We start from the raw sequence: 19982 nt of genomic DNA on the forward strand, positions 1-19982 counted from the left end.
AGGCCTCTGCTGTGATGATCACACCTCTGATCAAGTCTCACAGTGTCAGCTTTGTTTTTATACATATGGATATGTGCTGATAAATGATCAGAGTTATAATATTTCCCACTGCCTGCTGTGTGCCGTGACCTTTGACCTGCTAAAGACAGTCAGCTGTGGATTATTCATTGTTGTGTCTGATACTTAGAACTGTGAGGAAGAACACTACACAGCTAATCAGGGTCCCCTCTCTCTGAATCAGGAAAGGTGGGCAGGCCGCGTGTGGGCCGCGGGCCATACGTTGAGTATCACTGTTTGAAATGTGAACATTGTTCTGCTACAGTCAATGGACTAAACCAGAGAAGAAGAAAACAGACTTTACCATGAAGATCCTCAGTGTGGATCAGTATAATATCAGCCTGATGTCTGCAGTTTAGTGTCAGCACAACTTTCACATATTCATCTCAGCACAACTAAAACATGCTGACTGACCTCAGAGTTTCAAGTCCACATCCTGGACTCTCCAGGAAACCACACAGATGCTTCACTCCTGAATCCTGCAGGTTGTAGTTGAAGCTCAGGTCCAGCTCTCTCAGATGGGAGGGGTTGGACTTCAGTGCTGCTGCCAGATAATCACAGCTGATCTTTGACAAACCACAGCGCCTCAATCTGTATAAAGAATGAAAGATGTAAGTTTATTAGACAAAGTGTGAGCTTGAAATCATTCAGTGTTTCATCATCTGTTTAGAGCTGAAGAAGGTTCAGAATGTAGAAGTTTAGAAAATGGAAACTCCAAACAGCTGAAGCCAACAGGAAGCAGCTTCAAACAAACACAACAAGAGAAAAAACTGTTAATGTTTCACATTAAAGTCGTACATTTATCATAAAAACAGGACAAAGACTTGAAAAAGTCGTGTTTTTCCTTCCAGGAACCACAAGGCTTCACTTTTAAAGGTGAAGTGTGAAAGAAATGGACATATTTGAAGTCCAACACCTTTTTCCAGTCACATTATTAAAGCAGACAAACTACAAGCTCATTTTCATTCCAACAAGTCATCTTCTGACCTGGACTAACAACACTGGTCTCTATGTGCAGCTGGCTGTGAGACCAGTGCTCAGGGAGCGTCTACAAAGTGCAACACTGAAAGAACATCACACACTCATTTGCTTCCATCATCCAACCTGAAGAGGAAACAGAGATGGCTCCCCTTCAAAGTAAAAGCTGCTCCTTTTGGACACAGTATCAAAGAAAGTCTACAGTATAACATAGAAAAGACAGAACAAAGTTTTGGTTGTTTTTAAATTGTGCAGAAATGAAACTACACTAAGCTCAATTATGTGACAGACATTTCATCCCATGTCAGTTTGGCCTCATCCTGGGCCGGATTATCCAGCACACACTCTGACCACAGGCCCAGGGGCCACGCACAGCTGGGCTCCATCCAAGAGACAGGAAACAAACCAACACAATAATAAAAAGCACCATGTGATCTTCTTACATCTTCAAGACAAACATAGTAAAAACATGAGCATATTTGTTTCCTGATAAAATGATGTGACAGGTAGAACAGAGTAAAGTGGTGGTGTTACAGCCTTTCTCCCCTCTGCTGCCGAGGCTGTTAGTCTCTCCCAAACTCAGCTACAGGACTTCCAAATGAATGAAAGCAGCAGAAGTGGCTTTACAAATGAAAGAGGAAGAGGAGAAGAAGAGGAGAGGGAGGCCACCCTGACCATCACTCCAGCTGAAAACATCACACTTCCATTAAAGTTGGTGAGAAAATGTTGAGCAGGATGAGCTGCTGGCTAATCTGGAGGCTGTAGCAGCAGCTCACAGTCACAGTGGATTTCCACTCATGAAAAAGCTCTGGCTGCTTCATTTCTCATCTCATATCAGAGACTTTAAAGCTTCACTGAAGCTGTACTGTGATGCTTCCATATTCCTATGAGGCCTCCATAATGATTTCAGCTGTTCTGTACTAGAGATGGACGATCCGATATTACGTATCGGTATCGGTCCGATACTGACGTAAATTACTGGATCGGATATCGGAGAGAAATAAAAAATGTAATCTGATCCATTAAATATCAAAAAAGCACCTCACAAAACTTGCGACATGGCGTAACTCGGCTCATAACCGTAGCACGTCGGAGCATTATGTGTCACGTGATAGAGCGGCTGTGTGTATTTGGAACGTTGAGTGTGCAAACAATAGAAACTAAACTCTTTAAATAATAAATATTTTTTTTAAAGACGGAGACTCTACAGTATGCAGCGGTAGCATCTATTCCACAATGTAGCCTGCAATCATTTTTTAAGCTCACCTTCAGACGCTTTCTGTGTTGCTGAAGTAAAATCACGTTTTGCCTGCTTAGCAGGAGTTGCCGCGGTGTTATCCATCGATAATGAACAAGAATCACTCAGAAGTTTTCGTCTATGCTCTCGTGTCAGGCGCTTCAGTAGATTACTCGTTCTATTAACAGCAGCCGATAGTGTTTTCTCCCCAGCACAACACACTGTAATATTTTTGTCTGCTGGTTTCAGAAAAGTGAAGAGACGGGAAAATGTCCACTTCATAAAACAGCCACACACTTCAGCTGAGTCCGACATCTTCCGCTTTAGAACTTTACAACTATGCAGCAAACTGGCGTGAAATGACGTGCAGCTGCACTACAGCTGTCATGGTCCTGCGGCCATGACTCAGTGACTTTGTGTTTGTGTTCCTTATTGTTATTATTCTCTTTATTATTCATGGGCTGTTTTGGGATTTTAGATACTGGGTTCTGGGTTTGTGCTCCCTCTATTGGTCCCTGGTGTTAGTGTTCCCCTGTCTTGTCAGGTTAATCAGGTCCAGCTGTGTCTCCCACCTGTGTGTGATTTCCCAGTGTCTCTCTGTGTACTTATAGTGTGTGTTTGCCTCTGTTCCTCGTCGCGTCGTCTGTGTTCATACCCGGTGAATTCCCCTGCGTGCTCTCCCTGCTGTTCTCCCTTCATGTTCAGGTTTGCCACTCCTTTGTGTAGTTTCTCCCAGTTTAGTTCATCCTTAGTTCTGTTTTGCCATCTCCACTTTATGTTTGGTATTGTCAATAAATCACCTTTACATCTGAGTAAGTGCTGCATTTGACTCCTCCTTTCCACTCTTCACACGGCCGCTGCCCCGGACCGTGACAACAGCGATGTTAAAGCGCAGAGTTTACCTCTACGTTTAGAAGATAAATTATTAAAATAAAATAATGATATTCAGCGAGTTTAATTATTTTACAGTGTAACGCAATTACATTGTAAGTAGCTGTAATTAAAATACCTAAAGATGAAAAGTAATTAGTTACTCTAATTTTTCAGTGGAAAAGTAATTTAATTACAGTAACGCATTACTTAGTAATGCATTACACCTAACACTGATCACAACACTCACAACACTCCAGCAGGCACAGCCATCGGCCATCAGCTGTGCAACACTCACACAAAAATCACCTGGGTTTAATATTTAGCCACATAGATCATTTATGTGTTTCAGCTCTTCTTACATTTTACCACCAACATGTTTCAAAAAGAGCAGCTTTTACTTTGAAGGCCAGCTGTCTCTGTTTCCTGTTTTCATTGTTGAATAATGGAACAAATCGAAGCTTCAGTGCGTTGAATTGTGTTACACAAAAATAAGAAAAGTTTTCACATTGCTCAGACAGAATCTAGTGTTTGAAGAAGAATTCAGACATCAATAAACATTTTCATCAGCACAAGAAGGACAATGAAAGCAGGAAATACCCCAAAATGCCATTTCTCATTCTACAACTTCAACAACTGCACATGAATTATACTTCATGTACAGACGCACAGTCTCTGAGTCCTGCTTTGTTGTCATGTTTGGGCCTGTGTTAGGCTGCTCTGGTTTCCTCTGCTTTAACACACATCTCACCACAGCAGCTGTGTGGGTCGTCTCTGTAGCAGCCATATCAGCTTCTGATACATGAACATCATCACAGCTCCTAACTTCACCTTTATTAGCTTCGACATTCATGTCTTTCTTTTCTCTCTCTGTTTCCACACAAGCTCAAAGTCTCTGCAGCCTGTTTTTATCTGCTATCATCAGATCTTCATCATCCTCATTCACATCCCTCACACACTCTACAGCCTCATCAGCACTGACTTCATCTTCACTGACTGATGGAGCACAACATGAACCTGTGGAGGCTGAAACACTGTCCTGTCAAACATCTCCCCGTCACCACTCCACTTCTGTCAGCCTTTAAATGAACCCTGCTCAAGTCTGTCACTTCTGTTTGGAGCAAAAAGGAAAAACTGTTGGTCAGTCGTTTGGAAAGACAACATTTCTGAAAGCACTCAAACTTCTTCACATTTGTCTTCAGACACACCCTGAACATTTAGGAACTAAAGAAAGTTTCAAACATCAATCAAATACCTGAAATACAGAAAAATAACAACAGCCGTAGTCAGTGAACTCACCTCAGAGTCTCCAGTCGACAGTTTGGACTCTCCAGTCCAGCACACAGAAGCTTCACTGCTGAATCCTGCAGGTTTTGGTTTCCACTCATGTCCAGCTCTGTCAGATGGGAGGGGTTGGACTTCAGAGCTGAGGCCACAACTTCACAGTGAGACTCTGAGAGTCCACACTGAGTCAGTCTGTGATGATAGAAAATATAAAATGTGTTATTATAAAAGCAGAAAATCTGCATTATAAACACAGACTGAATGTATATGAAGACAAAACAGAGTGAGGTCATAATCTGATGAATCTGCTCTTCACATCTGTGCTTCAGCTCCTCTTACTGTGTTTGACATGACACAACGATTGAGTCTCTCTCAGACCTGCAGACTTTTAATGAGAATCTTTGTTTGGCTTTAATCTGCAGATGAAGGAGGAAGATGGTGTCACATTTAGGCTTCCATAATGTCCACAGTCTGTCACTGAGATCTGATCCAGAGTCAGAGTGAAGACACACATTTGGACTGTTTCCTGTTTTGACTCCAGAACATTTTGAATGAGTTCAGCTCAGTGAAGAGTTCCAGCTGGAAAGATGATCTCTGTTTGCTACCTGCTGTCAGGTACGGCTGTTCACATCCACACGCAGGAAAAACCTGCTGACTGTTACCAAACGGAGCAGAAATCTCATCACTGGACAATAATGATGAATGAACTCAGAGCTGCTGATATCAGATCTGATTTCAGGGGAACTAAACACAGAAATGATTGGCTCATTTGAGCTTTCTGAGCCATTATCTGCTGGTGTGTCGCTAGTTGGCAGAAAATGATTTGTATTCCTGTTCAGGGCTTCAGTGTTTATGAGTCCAGATCCAGGTGACAGCAAGTCAAAATGATGTTACCTGTCTGTGTCCAGCAGCAGCCTGTATTCACTTTGAATATTGTTATAACCTGACATGGATCAGTTTGTCTTTGATTGGTTTGTAAATGTCACTGTTTCCATTGGACCTGATTGACGGTACAAAGACAGAGAGGGAGAGAAAGGAGAGAGAGGATGGAGACAGCAAAGAGAGAGCAAACACAAACAGGTGAGAGTGGACAGGTGACCAAGGTCAGCAACCAATCAGAGAGCTTCTGTTTGACCCACAGTCACTGATGATGACTGCACATAACCAAGCAGTGTGTTACTCTGCTTGGATCCAAATATGGATCCTGCTCTTATAATAATGACCATCAGATGATGTTATTGTGTTATTTTGTAGCTGAATACGATGTTTGTGTTTAATTTTACTTTTCCTTTATTTTTTCACGAGCAGCACTTGTCTCCTTGTGTACGACCGACAAACCTTACTGGACATAAAAGACGGTCTTTCTTATAACTTTCCGGAGTTCAAGTTTTGCAACACGGACGCTCCGTTTGCAGACCCCCCATTCATCTCACCTGAGACGCCTTTGTTCTCTGGCCCTGGAGGCCGCAAACGCCGACGCAGAGGGAGAAGATCTGGCGTTCTGGTTCGACTGAGACGGCGCACTTACAGACCACCGTTACCCAGTTTATTACTGGCTAATATGCAGTCTCTGGAGAACAAGCTGTGCGAGCTTCGGGCACGGATCTCATTCCAGCGAGAGATGCGGGACTGCTGCGTGATCTGCCTCACAGAAACCTGGCTATCGGACAAAGTACCGGACTCCGCAATACAACTGCTGGGGTTCTCTGTGCACCGCGCGGACAGGTCACAGGATCTTACTGGGAAAAGCAGAGGCGGTGGTGTTTCATGATCAACAACAGCTGGTGTGATTATGCGAACGTGCACCCGGTCAAATCCTTCTGCTCACCGGACCTGGAGTACCTGATGATTAAGTGCCGGCCATTCTGGCTACCGAGGGAATTTACAGCAGTGATTATTACGGCTGTTTACATTCCCCCACAAGCCGACACTGACCGTGCACTCAGGGAACTGTACAGCGCGATCAGCAGCGAGGAAACCGCACACCCAGAGGCAGCGTTTATCACAGCCGGAGACTTTAATAAGGGAAACCTGAAGAAAGTCTCACCAAAACTCCATCAACACATCCTTTTCAACACACGTGGAAACCGGCAACTCGACCACTGTTACACCTCTTTCCGGGATGCGTACAAAGCCCTCCCCCGCGCCCCATTCGGCCAATCAGATCACTGCTCCATCCTGCTCCTGCCCGCCTACAGGCAGAAGCTGAAACAGGAAGCTCCAACCCGGAGGGCGGTGCACCGTTGGACGGACCAATCGGAGTCTGCGCTGCGGGACTGTTTTGATCACGCGGACTGGGAAATGTTTCACGTGACCGCCAGAGACATTGATGAATACACAGACTCAGTCTGTGGATTTATCAGGAAATGCGTGGAAGATGTCGTCCCATCCAGAACAGTCAAATCCTTCCCAAATCAAAAACCCTGGATTAACGGAGATGTTCGCACGGCACTGGCGGCACGGAACACCGCCTTTGCCTCCGCGAACACATTGGACTACAAACACGCACATTACCAACTCCGGAAGACGATCAAAGCAGCCAAACGTGAGTACAGGGACAGGGTGGAACAACAGTTTGACAACCCTCGGAGTATGTGGCAGGGACTAAACACGATCACAGACTTTAGAGGGAAAACCAGCACACCGCAGACCACGGCCTCTCTGTGTGAGGATCTAAACGTATTCTACGCTAGATTCGACACAGTGAACACCATGAGACCGGACAGTGTGCGCACCGCGGATGACGTCAGTGCGCACACTGTGTCTGAGGAGGATGTGCGGAAGTGCTTCAGGAAGGTGAACGCACGCAAAGCTACTGGTCCGGACGGGATTCCCGGCCGCGTCCTCAGGTCATGCGCGGCTCAGCTGGCTGGAGTGTTCACGCACATCTTCAACCTTTCCCTCTCTCTGTCTGTAGTCCCAGCCTGCTTCAAAATGGCCACCATCGTCCCTGTACCCAAATCCTCCACCATCTCCTCATTGAACGACTGGCGACCTGTAGCCCTGACCCCCATCGTAAGCAAATGCTTCGAGAAGCTGGTCAGGGACTTCATCTGCTCTGCACTACCCGACTCACTGGACCCTCTACAGTTTGCATACCGCCACAACAGGTCCACTGATGATGCCATAGCCCTGACACTACACACTGCCCTGTCACACCTGGAGAAGAGAGACACGTATGTGAGGATGCTGTTTGTAGATTACAGCTCAGCATTCAATACCATCGTTCCCTCGAAGCTGGACAGGAAACTGCAGGATCTAGGACTGAGCAGCTCCCTCTGCAGCTGGATCCTTAGCTTCCTGTCTGACAGACGCCAGGTGGTCAGACTGGGCAGCATCACCTCATCCCCCATCACACTGAACACTGGTGCTCCACAGGGGTGTGTACTGAGCCCTCTCCTGTACTCACTCTACACCTACGACTGCACAGCCACTAACAGCTCCAACATCATTGTGAAGTTTGCGGACGACACTACAGTGGTGGGTCTTATCACCAACGGTGATGAGACGGCTTACAGGGAGGAGGTCAGCGCCCTGACCCACTGGTGTCAAGACAACCATCTCACCCTCAACGTCGCAAAGACAAAGGAGTTGATAGTGGACTTCCGGAGGTGCAGAGAAGTACACACCCCCATCACCATCAACGGCGCTGCTGTGGAGAGAGTGAGCAGCTTCCGGTTCCTTGGTGTACACCTGGCTGAGGATCTTACGTGGTCAGTACACACAAACAAAACAGTGAAGAAGGCACAGCAGCGCCTCTTCTTTCTCAGGAGACTGAAAAGATTCGGCATGAGCCCCCCCATCCTCAGGACCTTCTATCACTGTGCCATTGAGAGCATCCTCACTGGATGCATCACCACCTGGTATGGCAACAGCACCGCCTACAACTGCAAAGCTCTCCAGCGAGTAGTGCGGTGCTCTGAACGGATAATTGGAGGTGAGCTTCCCTCCCTCCAAGACATCTACAGGAAGAGCTGCCTGAGGAAAGCGGGGAGGATCATCAAGGACTCCAGTCACCCCAGCCATAAACTGTTCAGACTGCTTCCATCAGGAAGGAGGTTCTGCAGCATCCGGTCCCGAACCAGCAGACTGAGAGACAGCTTTTTCCATCAGGCCATCAGACTGCTGAACACGTCATAGACACCTCAGCTTCACTACTGGAACTTCAACATTATGCACTACACACTGTATATAAATGCCACTTGTTTTGCACATATTCAACTCTGTATATTTTATATATTTTATTATTATTATTATTATTATTATTATTATTATTATTATTTTATTTTTTTTACTATTTAATTTGTAAAAATGTGTACACACACACACACACACACACACACACACACACACACACACACACACACACGTAGGAAAATATTTAGTATACACATCCAGAAATGCATACACTATTATATATTGTACATATATTTATTAGTTTCAGGTTGGCCATTCTTGCATTTTGCTCGTTTGTGTTGTTGTGTTTGCACATCTCTGTTGCTTGTGGGGCTCGCACACAAGAATTTCACTCGCATGTGCTGTGCCAGTGTGCCTGCACATGTGATGTGACAATAAAAGTGATTTGATTTGATTTGATTTGATTTGATGTTTGTGTGATTATCAGTGAAAGAAGCAGTGAGGAGGATGGAGAGAGAGAGAGGACAGAGGGTGAAGTTAGAAACACTAAAAGGATTTTTCATGGATTTCATGGATGATTTGAGTGATTTCCAGCAGGACACTTAAACATGTCAGTGGACGTCCTAAAGAACATATTCACTGATATGAAACGTGTCATTGAACAGGATTAATATCAGTGGAAACATGGTGGAAACAGCTGTGACTGCATGGATGTGACACACTTCAAATCTGTTCTCCACTCTTGGATTTGGGATCCATGGAGCTGCTGCTGAGTCTGTACAATAAAGGAATGGTGTGGAAGGTTGCAGCGTACGGACACAAACACTTTGTGGTTACAATCTGATTTTATTTTCAACATTAAACTACTAACCTACACTGATCAATGATGTTAATGATCACATCTGGACTCACCTAGCCTTTCTGCAGGTCCTCACAGCTGGAATCAGTCTCTGTCGTCCCCGCTCTGATGTGTTGTACTCCTGCAGGTCAAACTCATCCAGAACCTCCTCTGACATCTGCAGCATGAAGGCCAGAGCTGAGCACTGGATCTCAGAGAGTTTCTTCTTTGACTTCAGGAACTCTTGGATCTCCTGAAATAATGAGAGGTGGTTCATCTCCATCAGACAGTGGAAGATGTTGATGCTTCTGTCAGGAGAGATTTCATCACTGTTCATCTTCTTCAGGTTGTTGATGACTCTCTGGATGGTTTCTGGACTGATCTCTGTCTGACCGAGCAGACCTACTAAGAGGCTCTGGTTGGACTCCAGACAGAGGCCATGAAGGAAGCGAACAAACAGGTCCAGGTGGCCATTTTTACTGTGGAGGGATTTCTCCATGGCTCTCCTCAGAAATACATCAAGTGTTTGGAGATCTTTGTTATCAAAAACACTGGAAATCACCTTGATTAAAGATTTTGGTTTAAGGAAGTTCTTCAGCACCTTTGTCTTCCTGCTGGTGAAACAGTGGAACATGTAGACTGCAGCCAGAAACTCCTGAATGCTCAGATGAACAAAGCAGTAGACTGGTTTCTGGAAGATCACACACTCTCTTTTGAAGATCTCTGTACAAACTCCTGAGTACACCGAGGCCTCTGTCACATCCAGACCACACTGCTCCAGGTCTTCTTGGTAGAACATGATGTTTCCTTTCTCCAGATGTTCAAATGCCAGCCTCCCCAGTTTCAGAAGAACTTCTCTGTCAGCTTCCATCAGCTCCTGTGGACTTGTCTCATGTCCCTCATGGTGCTTGTTCTTCTTCCTCTTTGTCTGAACCAGCAGGAAGTGTGAGTACATGTCAGTCAGGGTCTTGGGCAGCTCTCCTCTCTGCTCTGTAGTCAACATGTGCTCCAGAACTGTAGCAGTGGTCCAGCAGAAGACTGGGATACTGCACATGATGTGGAGGCTCCTGGTTGTCTTCATGTGGGAGATGATTCTGCTGGACAGCTCTTCATCACTGAATCTCCTCCTGAAGTACTCCTCCTTCTGGGCGTCAGTGAAGCCTCGTACTTCTGTTAGCCTGTCAACACATGTAGGAGGGATCTGATTGGCTGCTGCAGGTCGGAAAGTTATCCAGACGAGAGCCGAGGGAAGCAGATTCCCCTGGATGAGGTTTGTCAGCAGCTGGCTGACTGATGACTTCTGTGTGAGATCAGACAGCAGCTTCCTGTTGGTGAAATCCAATGAAAGTCTGCTTTCATCCAGGCCGTCAAAGATGAACAAAAGCTGAGAGACAGCCAGCTTCTCTGCTGTGACGTTCTGTAATGTTGGATGGAAAACATGGAGCAGCTCCAGAAGACTGTACTGCTCATCTCTGATCAGGTTCAGCTCCCTGAATGAAAGCAGAACCACCACACTGACATGTTGGTTCTCCAAGCCTTCTGCCCAGTCCAGAGTGAACTTCTGCACTGAGAAGGTTTTTCCAGCACCAGCCACGCCGTTGGTCAGAACCACTCTGATGGGTCTCTGTTGGTCAGGTAAGGCTTTAAAGATGTCCTGGCACCTGATTGGAGTGTCATGGAGGGCGTCCATCTTGGAAGCTGTCTCCAGCTGCCTCACCTCATGTTGGGTATGAACCTCTTCACTCTGTCCCTCTGTGATGTAGAGCTCAGTGTAGATCCTGTTGAGGAGGGTTCTACTTCCTGTTTCATCACTTCCTTCAGTCACACGTTCACATCTCCTCCTCAGACTGATCTTATGTTCATCTAAAACCTCCTGCAGACCAACATCTGCTGAAAGAAAGAAAAACAATGAGACTAAAGAGAAAGAAAACTCTTCAATGTCTGAACAACACAAGAAGTCCAGTTTTCAGAAATGAATCCATCAGCAGACAGATGTTCAGTCTTACTTTGTAAACAGCTGCTCTGACTGGCTGTCTGCAGTCCAGCTCTGCTTCTGGATCTTTCTCCACACTGGGGACAGGAGGAGTCTCCTGATGAAGCAGACTGGTCCCAGTATGAGGAGATGCACTGTCTGCAGTGTCCACAGCTGGTAGAGACTGGATCGTTCAGGACGTCCTGACACAAAGCACAGCAGGACAGCTGCTCCTCCTCACAAACACCACTCCTCTTCCTCCTCCTCTCTCTGTGAACACATTTCTTTATCACTAAAAACATTTACTGTCAGTGAAAAACATCCAGATGTGACCAAACTGCAGTTCCTCACAGTTCCTTTGGTTTCATCAACACTAATGAGCTGCTCTTCCTGTCTGCCTGTCTCATTAAACACTGAGTGATGAATACAAACTCAACACTTCCTGCAGACTTCCTGACTTCACAGTAAAAGCTTTCCATCAGAGAGACAGTTATGACTTTCACTGTTTTACAGCCGCTGTGTGCAGATTATCTGGGTCAGTTCACTCTGAAGCAGCTTAGAAGTGTCCGTGTAGAGCCGTGGTCTGACACACAGAGACTTCTGATTTTCTCTATTGAAACAAACATGATGAAGATGAGCAGGTTTCTCTTCTAGTATAAACTCTGTGTCTCTCTGGCTGGCTCATGATGGCTTTTCAGGTTTTATGTTTTGCTCTCTCCTGCTAGCGTTTTGCCTGCCTGGGTGGAGCTTGTAATGGCCTCTCGCTCTTGGTCCATCCAGCTATGATGATTACACCACCTGTTGCTGATTCACCTGGGCTTACCGGTAACCATTTAACGCTGCGGCATGGAGCAGTTTGTCGCTGGGACATTGACCCTCCTGTGTTCATGATCTCAGCTCCTTGCTAAGAAATCTCTCTCTAAATTTGACAGTTGGGTTAACTTTGTGTATACTTTGAGTAAAAATTTCCCTGGACCTGGTTACAGACGCTTACCTGTGACTCCCGTGTGTGACTGTGTGAGTGCAGAGCAGGACAAGAGTGACTGAAGAGGAGTGAGAGTGGACTCCCTTCCCTCTTTTCCCTGGAGCCCTGGACCCCCTCCCCAACTCACTGTACATATATAGAGCACTGTGGTTCACCCCTTTGGTAAATAAACTGTCACCTTTTTGTTTGTCAGAACTCAGTCTGTGCTTGAGTTCCTCTGTTAGCCATGACATTTTGTTGGTTCTCTCTCTTCAGGTCCCTGTAAGTGTTTGATCTAAAACATCATATTTATCCTGCTTTGATTGTTTTGTGTGCTGAGGGACATTGTTGCATGATCCACTTTTTCTTATCACTCAAATATCCTGATACTTTCAGAAAGTTGGAGAGCTCTCCTGGCTTGCTTAGTCTTTGCTCTGTACTGCAGTACTTGCATTGGTTTCACTGGACAAGTCTGCATGTGAATCTACAACTGATCTGACATTGTGGCACAAACACAGTAAACACTACGAGCACCTTGTTTCATGTGCAGTGGCTTTCTTCTCATTCTGTTACTGAACACTGTATGAAAAGCCTCTCACTGCCAGCATCCTTCCAGCCCCACGATAACAAGACCAACTCACATCTTCACAACACCAAGAATTTTTCCCCTTTTCTTTGGAGAAACTGAGAAGCCAATAGGATTATAATAATTTCCCCCAGGGATCAATAAAGTATTCTGATTCTGATTCTGATTGTAGCTCAAACTTGCCCACAGTCCTGCTTCATCACTGCTCACTCCTACCTGTGTTGGTGCTCAGTGGACAGTCATAGCCTGCTGCTAGCATGAATGCTAAATGTACTGCTGTGGATGATCAGCAGAAAAACATGTTGTCAGTTTGACTGTTTGCTGTATTTAAAGTGTTTTTCTCAGTTCGTCTGTATTCAAAGTGCATTCGGGGCTTTAGCTGACAGCTCTTTGTGCTAACAAACTAAACTCTCTTAGTTTAAGCCAACAGACTTTACCAAACACAAAGCCTGCTGCTGCCTCCATGGGTTAGCTTGTGTGACTGGTGTTTACACCAATGAAATCTAAATCACACTAATGTGTCCTCCAAGGTGTTTGGTGGGAGCACTGAGTGAAACATCTGGTAAAATAACAAACAGGGCTGTGAGAGCAACTGAAGTGATAAAAATACTGTTTAAAGATAAAAAACACTTTGATGTTCTCTCGTCACCTAACAAAGTCCAAACCCTGTGAACTATTTTAGCTTTAATAACTGTGGATTCAGGTATCCTGAACCCATCTTTGGACGTGTGTAATTAAATATTTTAAAACTCCATCAGAGACTCCTGATGTGGCTGTTTGGAGAAGGAAAAGAGGGACAAAGTGGAGCGTCGAGCTGAGGCTTCATTCACTGCAAACCTACAGTTATGTTTTCTTATTTCTGCTGTTTGCATGTTCACAGCTGAAATAAAGCTGCCTCTTTGACTTCATCCTGTTGTGTTTGGGTCCAATCCTGCCTCCCACACAGCGCTACAGGACAAAGTCTAATATTTTTATCTTTTTAATGAATCTTTGGTCATATTTATCCAGGAAACACAAACATGTAAAGGAGTCATCACAGGTCTCTGACCTCGTTGGTCCAGGTTCAGCACTGAAGTCTGGAGGTTTATCTTTGGACCCATCACTCCTCACAGATGGACAGCTGGATCCTGCAGACTGTGACCTCTGACCTCTGCGGACACAAACATGTTTTATTCAATGATCAATTCTCTGATAAAGTGATTGAAGCAGCTGTGATCACACAGACTGCAGATAATGCAGCTGTTTCCTGTCAGTAACAGTCCTCTTAGATTAGAGTTCAGCTTTTTACAGGAAAACAAATGTCCCTGAATGCAACAGTGAGACACAGTCTGCCTGTGTGGCTGTGATAGCTGCCGTTAGGAGCGCTCATGTGTTCAAGATGGGCTTTACGTCTACCAACAACTGCTCACACTGCCAAACCAATACTCTGGACAATTATATCCACGCTCTTTGGTTCTGTCCACCAGTTCAGAAGTTTTGGCGCGAGATATGTGAAGACTTATCAAAGTGTCTGAAATGTAACATTCCAACTTCCCCCTTGGTGTGTTTGTTGGGCAGCTTAGATAATGTCACTTCAGAAAAGAATATAGCCCATATGGTTTTCACTGCCCTATGCATAGCCAAGAAAACTGTCCTCATGAACTGGAAAAATAAAAACAATCTTAATTCTAACCAATATAGAAATTATCTATTAGATTACATTAGTCTTGATACAGCCTCTGCCACCACATCAGATCAATTGCTCTGGGCTCCTTTGATCAGCTCCATCACCTAGTGGAGGTGGGGGGTCATAGTTTGGTCCCGCCTTCAATGTTGTGATTGGTGTGGGGGTAGGGACAGGCTTAGGGCATCGGGGGGTTCCCTGGAGGCATCTTCCTTGGGGGGCTCAACCCGGGGTAGCGGTCATGGCCAATTAGGGGCTCTGTTGGCTCTCAGGTGACTGTTTCCTCGTGGCTGCGTGCAGCGGGGCTAGGGGAGGGTCTGTGCTGACGGACGTGGGTTACTGACCTGGAAGCCTGGCTGCACCTGGGTGGGTCCGGGATGGGCGTGAGGTTCTGGGGGCGCTCCGGCTCTGGGCTGAACCCTGGCAGGCCTCGGGGGCTTGGGTCCTGGTTGGTGTGTTGCCGGGGTTGTGGGCGGGTGGGTGTATGGGGGCCCAGCCCTGGCTCAGGGTGCCGCTGGTGCGTCGAGCCACCGGGGGGGCTCTTCAACTGGTGGGGGAGATTGTCACATCTTGCAGGAGCTTTCCTCTCTTCAGGAACTCTCTGCAGGAGGGGGAGATACAGGAGAGGTGGTGGAAGATCTCAGCCTGGGCGTCTATCGTCTTATGTAGTCTGGAAGATGAGTGGATGGTGGGGTGGGTGCAGTTTTCTCTGTGGTGGGGTTGGGTGGACTGTCCCGGGCTCTGTGGGGACGGGCGGCGCTGCTGCACTGGGCCCCGGTCCGGATGGGCCTGGGCCCCCTTTCCCTGGCGGGTCGCAGAGTATGGGGGTGCCTACTGGGGTCAGCGGGGGAGCTGGCCCCAGGGAGGGGTCACTTGCCCCTCCCTTCCTTCCCTCCCCATCTCCAGCCGCCTCCCTCTTCCCGCTCCACCACAACCACCCACACATGCAGGGCCTTGGAGTAGGGGTGTGTCACCAGGGTGCATGAAGGAACCTTTTAAAAAAAAAAACAAGCGCGCTCATGCTGACAGGGTGTACATACGGGTGATCACACCCACAAACTACACCCTTTTTGGCTCCTACCTCAAAGCACACTGTGTTCTGTTGATCTTATGTGCTGCACAATAATGTTTAATATTTAGTATTTACTGTCATGTTCCCATATATCATTGTGATGTTGTTTATTCTATTACTCTTGTTCTCTTCTGCTTGTTTTCTTTTTTCTTTCTCAACAGGTGATCCAGGTGATCGATATATGCATTTTCTTTTTTTCTTTTTTTCCTGCCCATTCTGTTGGTTTTTGTTTTTTGCCCTTCTCCCCTGTCCTTCTTCTCAGCTGTTTCTCTTTCCCTCTTTCTTTCTCCCCTTCTTTCCCCCAGTCAAGTCTGTCCTGTATTCAGCAAGTGAAAATAAAATAAACAATAAAAGGTGAATCAAATGGACCATTACGGCAAGGCTGGGATGGTCAATTTGGTAAAGTAAATCCGTTGGGCATCTTTCTTCGCCTTTAGACAAGAATTCTGATGGCAAAAGAGCCGAACGGGACAGGCAAAAAAAACCCCAAAACAAAAGAAAAAAAACCCAGTAGGGATGGGACTCCAGAACCGGCTCTTGTAGAAAACGGGACAGGCAAAAAAAAAAAAAAGGAGCGCTCATGTGTGACGAGGAGATTGTGAGTACAAGAAAACAATTATTAGAATACAATGTGTTAAATTTGCTTAGATAAGAGGGTCCAGCAGTAGATGAGAGGAATAGGGAAGGATTTGTCTGTGTGTTTTAGTTTGGCTGTGGCCTGAGAGTGTGTGCAATTGTTTAGAGAGAAAGGAATTTATGGACACTGGGGGTCTGCCTGTCACAAAAGGAGACAGGAAGCTACAGTTGGGGATGCTTGTACTTTTAATAAAAACTCATAATTGTTATAAACTTAGAAGTAGGTTTGTAGGAGACTCTCCACCTTAAATGTAAAAGTCATGGTCCCTGTGCCTCACCAGCTGATCCTGTATTAGGTAACATGTTTTCTCTCTCTCTCTCTCTCTCTCTCTCTCTCTCTCTCACTCACCTACCGGGGCGGTGCTCATTATGGGCTCCCGCCGCTGGCCCACGCACCTGCTGCCTATCGGGATGATCGCAAGGCCGATTTAAGACGGCAGCACTGTGTCACTCGTCGCTGGATCGTTGAGCTACCAGCGTCAGTCTCTCAACCATTAGTGAGGTAAACTCCGTAAAGTTGTTTCCATTCATCATTAACCCCTATCTCTGTGTGCAGATCTACCCCGGACCTTTCCCTGCCTGCCTGTTTCCGTGTGGACGAGTGAGTGGATTGGTGTTTCCCAGTGTGGGGAGTGAAGAGAGAGAGCCTTTGGAGTGCGTCTGATTCCCGTCTTTCCCCTCACATACCCCGGAACCCTGGACCCCCCTCCCCTCCAGCACGTTGTAAATAGCATCACCTGGTGTCGTTGTGTAAATAAACTGATTGTTAACTCTGCAAAGATTCCCGGTCTGCGCCTTAGTCCATTAACTAAAACGTGACAGTAAATGTAAGACAACAAGAGGCCAATGGCCCAATGGATGCAGAGTGGGCGTCTCAATATTTGTAATATGTTAACTCTGTTTTCTATGTTGTGTAGAGGAATTTGGTGTAGCTTGGGTGAGGAGATTACTTTTATGACCCCCAGGAAGTCACGTACACAGAGACACACACACACACACAGTGCTTTGACTGTTACGACGCACCCACACCTACCCACACACAGACACACAGAGTTTGCAGGTCACCATGGGGGTTTTATGATGGGGTCGCTTCTACAAAACTGTTTTTTTCACAGACAAAGGAGTGAAGATCTGCACAGGGACACCGGCCTGGCAAGTCTCCCCTTCTAGAAGATGCATGCTTAAATGAAGATGAATAAAGATGAATAAAGGTTTTGTGAAAATGAGTACTGAGTCCGAGTCTCTGGATGCCCGAGGAATAAAAAGAACCGGGGTGAAACTGATTTCGTAACAAGATCTTGTCCATCATGGACATGTTAACAATTCCTGCAGCATCACGTGGCACAAACACTTTGTGTTCCTGTCATCTGCAAGCAACAGGAAGTTCATTAATAAAGGCGGGATGGAGACGTGATAGTCCTCCTTCATCCAGCTGTTACACACATCTGGGCTCACACGACGAGCCTTTGTCTAATACAGCAGCTGCTCTCTGAACACTTTTCTGAAGAGGAGCTGCACAAACCTTTGTTTGCTTTCTAGAGCAGCGTATCAAAGTCAAACTACCCACTGCTAGCAGCTGTTTCTATCATAGTTTAGGATCCAGATGTGTGAGGTCTAAATTTACACCTCTGATTAAAATACATAGTTAAAAACAGCCAATTGAGTCCAAATGTGTCTTAAACCAGATAAACTGACAGTTACAGCTGAGCCTGTGTGTCCTTGGAGACACTGCTCTGCTACAGAGATGCATTTTAGAAACCAGGAAACATCAAAATCATTTAAATCAGAGAGTTCTTGTTACTAACAGCTCACCTCTCTGCAGCAGACACAGACTGGACTTTAAAATGAAGGCTTCGATTATTGGACCAGTCACTCTTTAAGGACACAGAGCTGGATGGTTTCTCATTGACGCTAAAAATAAGTGAACATGAAACATGTGTCACATTCAATGTGTCCAATACATTACATAAAAAGTATAAATAAAGTATGTAAATAGTATATTATTTAAATCGTTAAATAGTAAAAAGCTGATTACAATTCCAAACATTTTAATACTGACATGAACTTACTTTTCGTCAGATGACTTTTTTTGCCCTAAATTAGGAAATAAATCCTTCACCCGTTTGCTCTTAGAGGACACACTTCTGGGTGGAGGTCCAGGCTGGTTCCTGTGAATAATGATGGAGCAGTGATGTGAGTGCTGAGCTGTGACATGGAGAAGAGTCATGGACAGTTAGAGATGGTCATCTCACCTCTGAGCTTTGGTCTGGCTCTCATGTTCCCCACACAGAGTGCTTTTAGAGGGAGGGACTCCCTCCTCTCTGTCCTCACACTGATCCATGCTGCTCAATTCACATCAGCTCACACACACTTTCTACTTTCACCTGCAGAGGAAACACAAATCATTCATGTGCACATCAACTGAAATCCTCTTTTCCATCATGTGTGCTGTCCAAATATCAGCTGAATGCAGTCAGACAGCAGTGTGAGGCACAGGAAGCTGCCATCAGCTGCTCTACTTCTACTATCAGTCCACTAGATGGAGCCATGAAGCACACATGATGCATTCACTGACACACACTGATTCACTGTGACTGGAAGTTTAAGTACATTAAGCCTCCACTCATCTACATTGTGCTTACAACCCAATGCCCCCCATCTTCCACCCCCATCAACCTCCTGGGGCCAGGAATGACTGGAACTGAATTGGAAACGGGCGTAATCAAACATAAATCTGTTATTCTTATCCAACCTGTCTTCCTGGACACAGTTTGCTGACCAATCATGGAGCCTATGATTCGCTTGGACAACAACTTCATGAATGTGGAAATGAAACTGAGTGTCAGCTGAGTGTCGAGCAGAAGAGGAGTCAGAGAAAAGTGACAGAGCTGCTGACTTTACAAAGAAAACTAAAACCATGTTGAAGAGATTAAACAGATAATACAATCTAACAACAACACAGCTGCTGCTGCAGACAAAACACATGTATGAGTGTGTGACAGGAAAAGCACCGAACAGAAGTTTACTATTAAAAATGCAGCATGTTGTAAAAAGTTTGGTCAGTGAGACTGAAAAATGGCTGCATGAGTTACTATTGTGAACAAACCCCTATAAGAACCCTGATATTACCTGAATAAGATCACATCCTGATACGTAGTGCAGACCTTGGTAAGAGATACGGTCCAACTGGAATATAAACCTTTGGTGTGTTTAATCCAGTCAGCCTCTGAGTAACTCCACTCCTCTGCTTTCTGTTGGAAGAGAAACGAAAGTTTGTAGCACGATCCTTTTCCTCAGAGGCCTGTGTTGAATTTATATTACATCTAAGATAAAAAATAATTCACAAAGTCTGCTCTGTCCTCCTGTCCTCCCTGCAGTCTCTGTGAGCTCCGCAGAGTGATTATAAAGAGCCGGAGCTCAGAGTTTCTCCAACACCGTGGTCAAGTGTGAGCCACGCCTGCCACCCGTTATCTGCCAAACTTGAGCTTCAACGCTAAGTTTTACGGTAGTGCTGCTTCTTATCCCTTTTTGCTGATCACACACATAACAACACACATGATTTTCAGGAAGTTAACAGAAATAAAGCCACAGTGTCATTTGTTTTTCACTCAAGTTGTCTTTTCTTCTTAATTTTTCTGGTAATGCTTCTTCATTCATGATTCATTCAAATCTAAAATAACTTCAAAAA

General features: G+C 45.6%; 1 protein-coding gene across 1 annotated transcript; it reads right to left on the bottom strand.

Annotated features, from left to right (window-relative positions):
- Window positions 1-452: 452 nt before the first annotated feature.
- LOC147336550 (protein NLRC3-like) lies at window positions 453-19677 on the bottom strand. The gene is made up of 9 exons (XM_086285446.1): window positions 19424-19677; window positions 18547-18678; window positions 18364-18462; window positions 18107-18205; window positions 13972-14073; window positions 11408-11637; window positions 9476-11291; window positions 4442-4618; window positions 453-648 (listed from the first exon to the last, which is right to left on the bottom strand). Exons 2-9 carry the CDS (start codon window positions 18633-18635, stop codon window positions 453-455), a joined length of 2808 nt encoding a protein of 935 aa, XP_086141572.1. The 5' UTR covers window positions 18636-18678; window positions 19424-19677.
- Window positions 19678-19982: the final 305 nt, after the last annotated feature.

The sequence above is a fragment of the Aulonocara sp. 'chitande type north' Nkhata Bay genome, linkage group LG3, assembly GCF_057382095.1.
Source record: "Aulonocara sp. 'chitande type north' Nkhata Bay isolate Kocher_YH1m ecotype deep benthic linkage group LG3, A_spYH_male_GT1.1, whole genome shotgun sequence".
In the NCBI taxonomy this organism is placed as follows: Eukaryota; Metazoa; Chordata; class Actinopteri; order Cichliformes; family Cichlidae; genus Aulonocara; species Aulonocara sp. 'chitande type north' Nkhata Bay.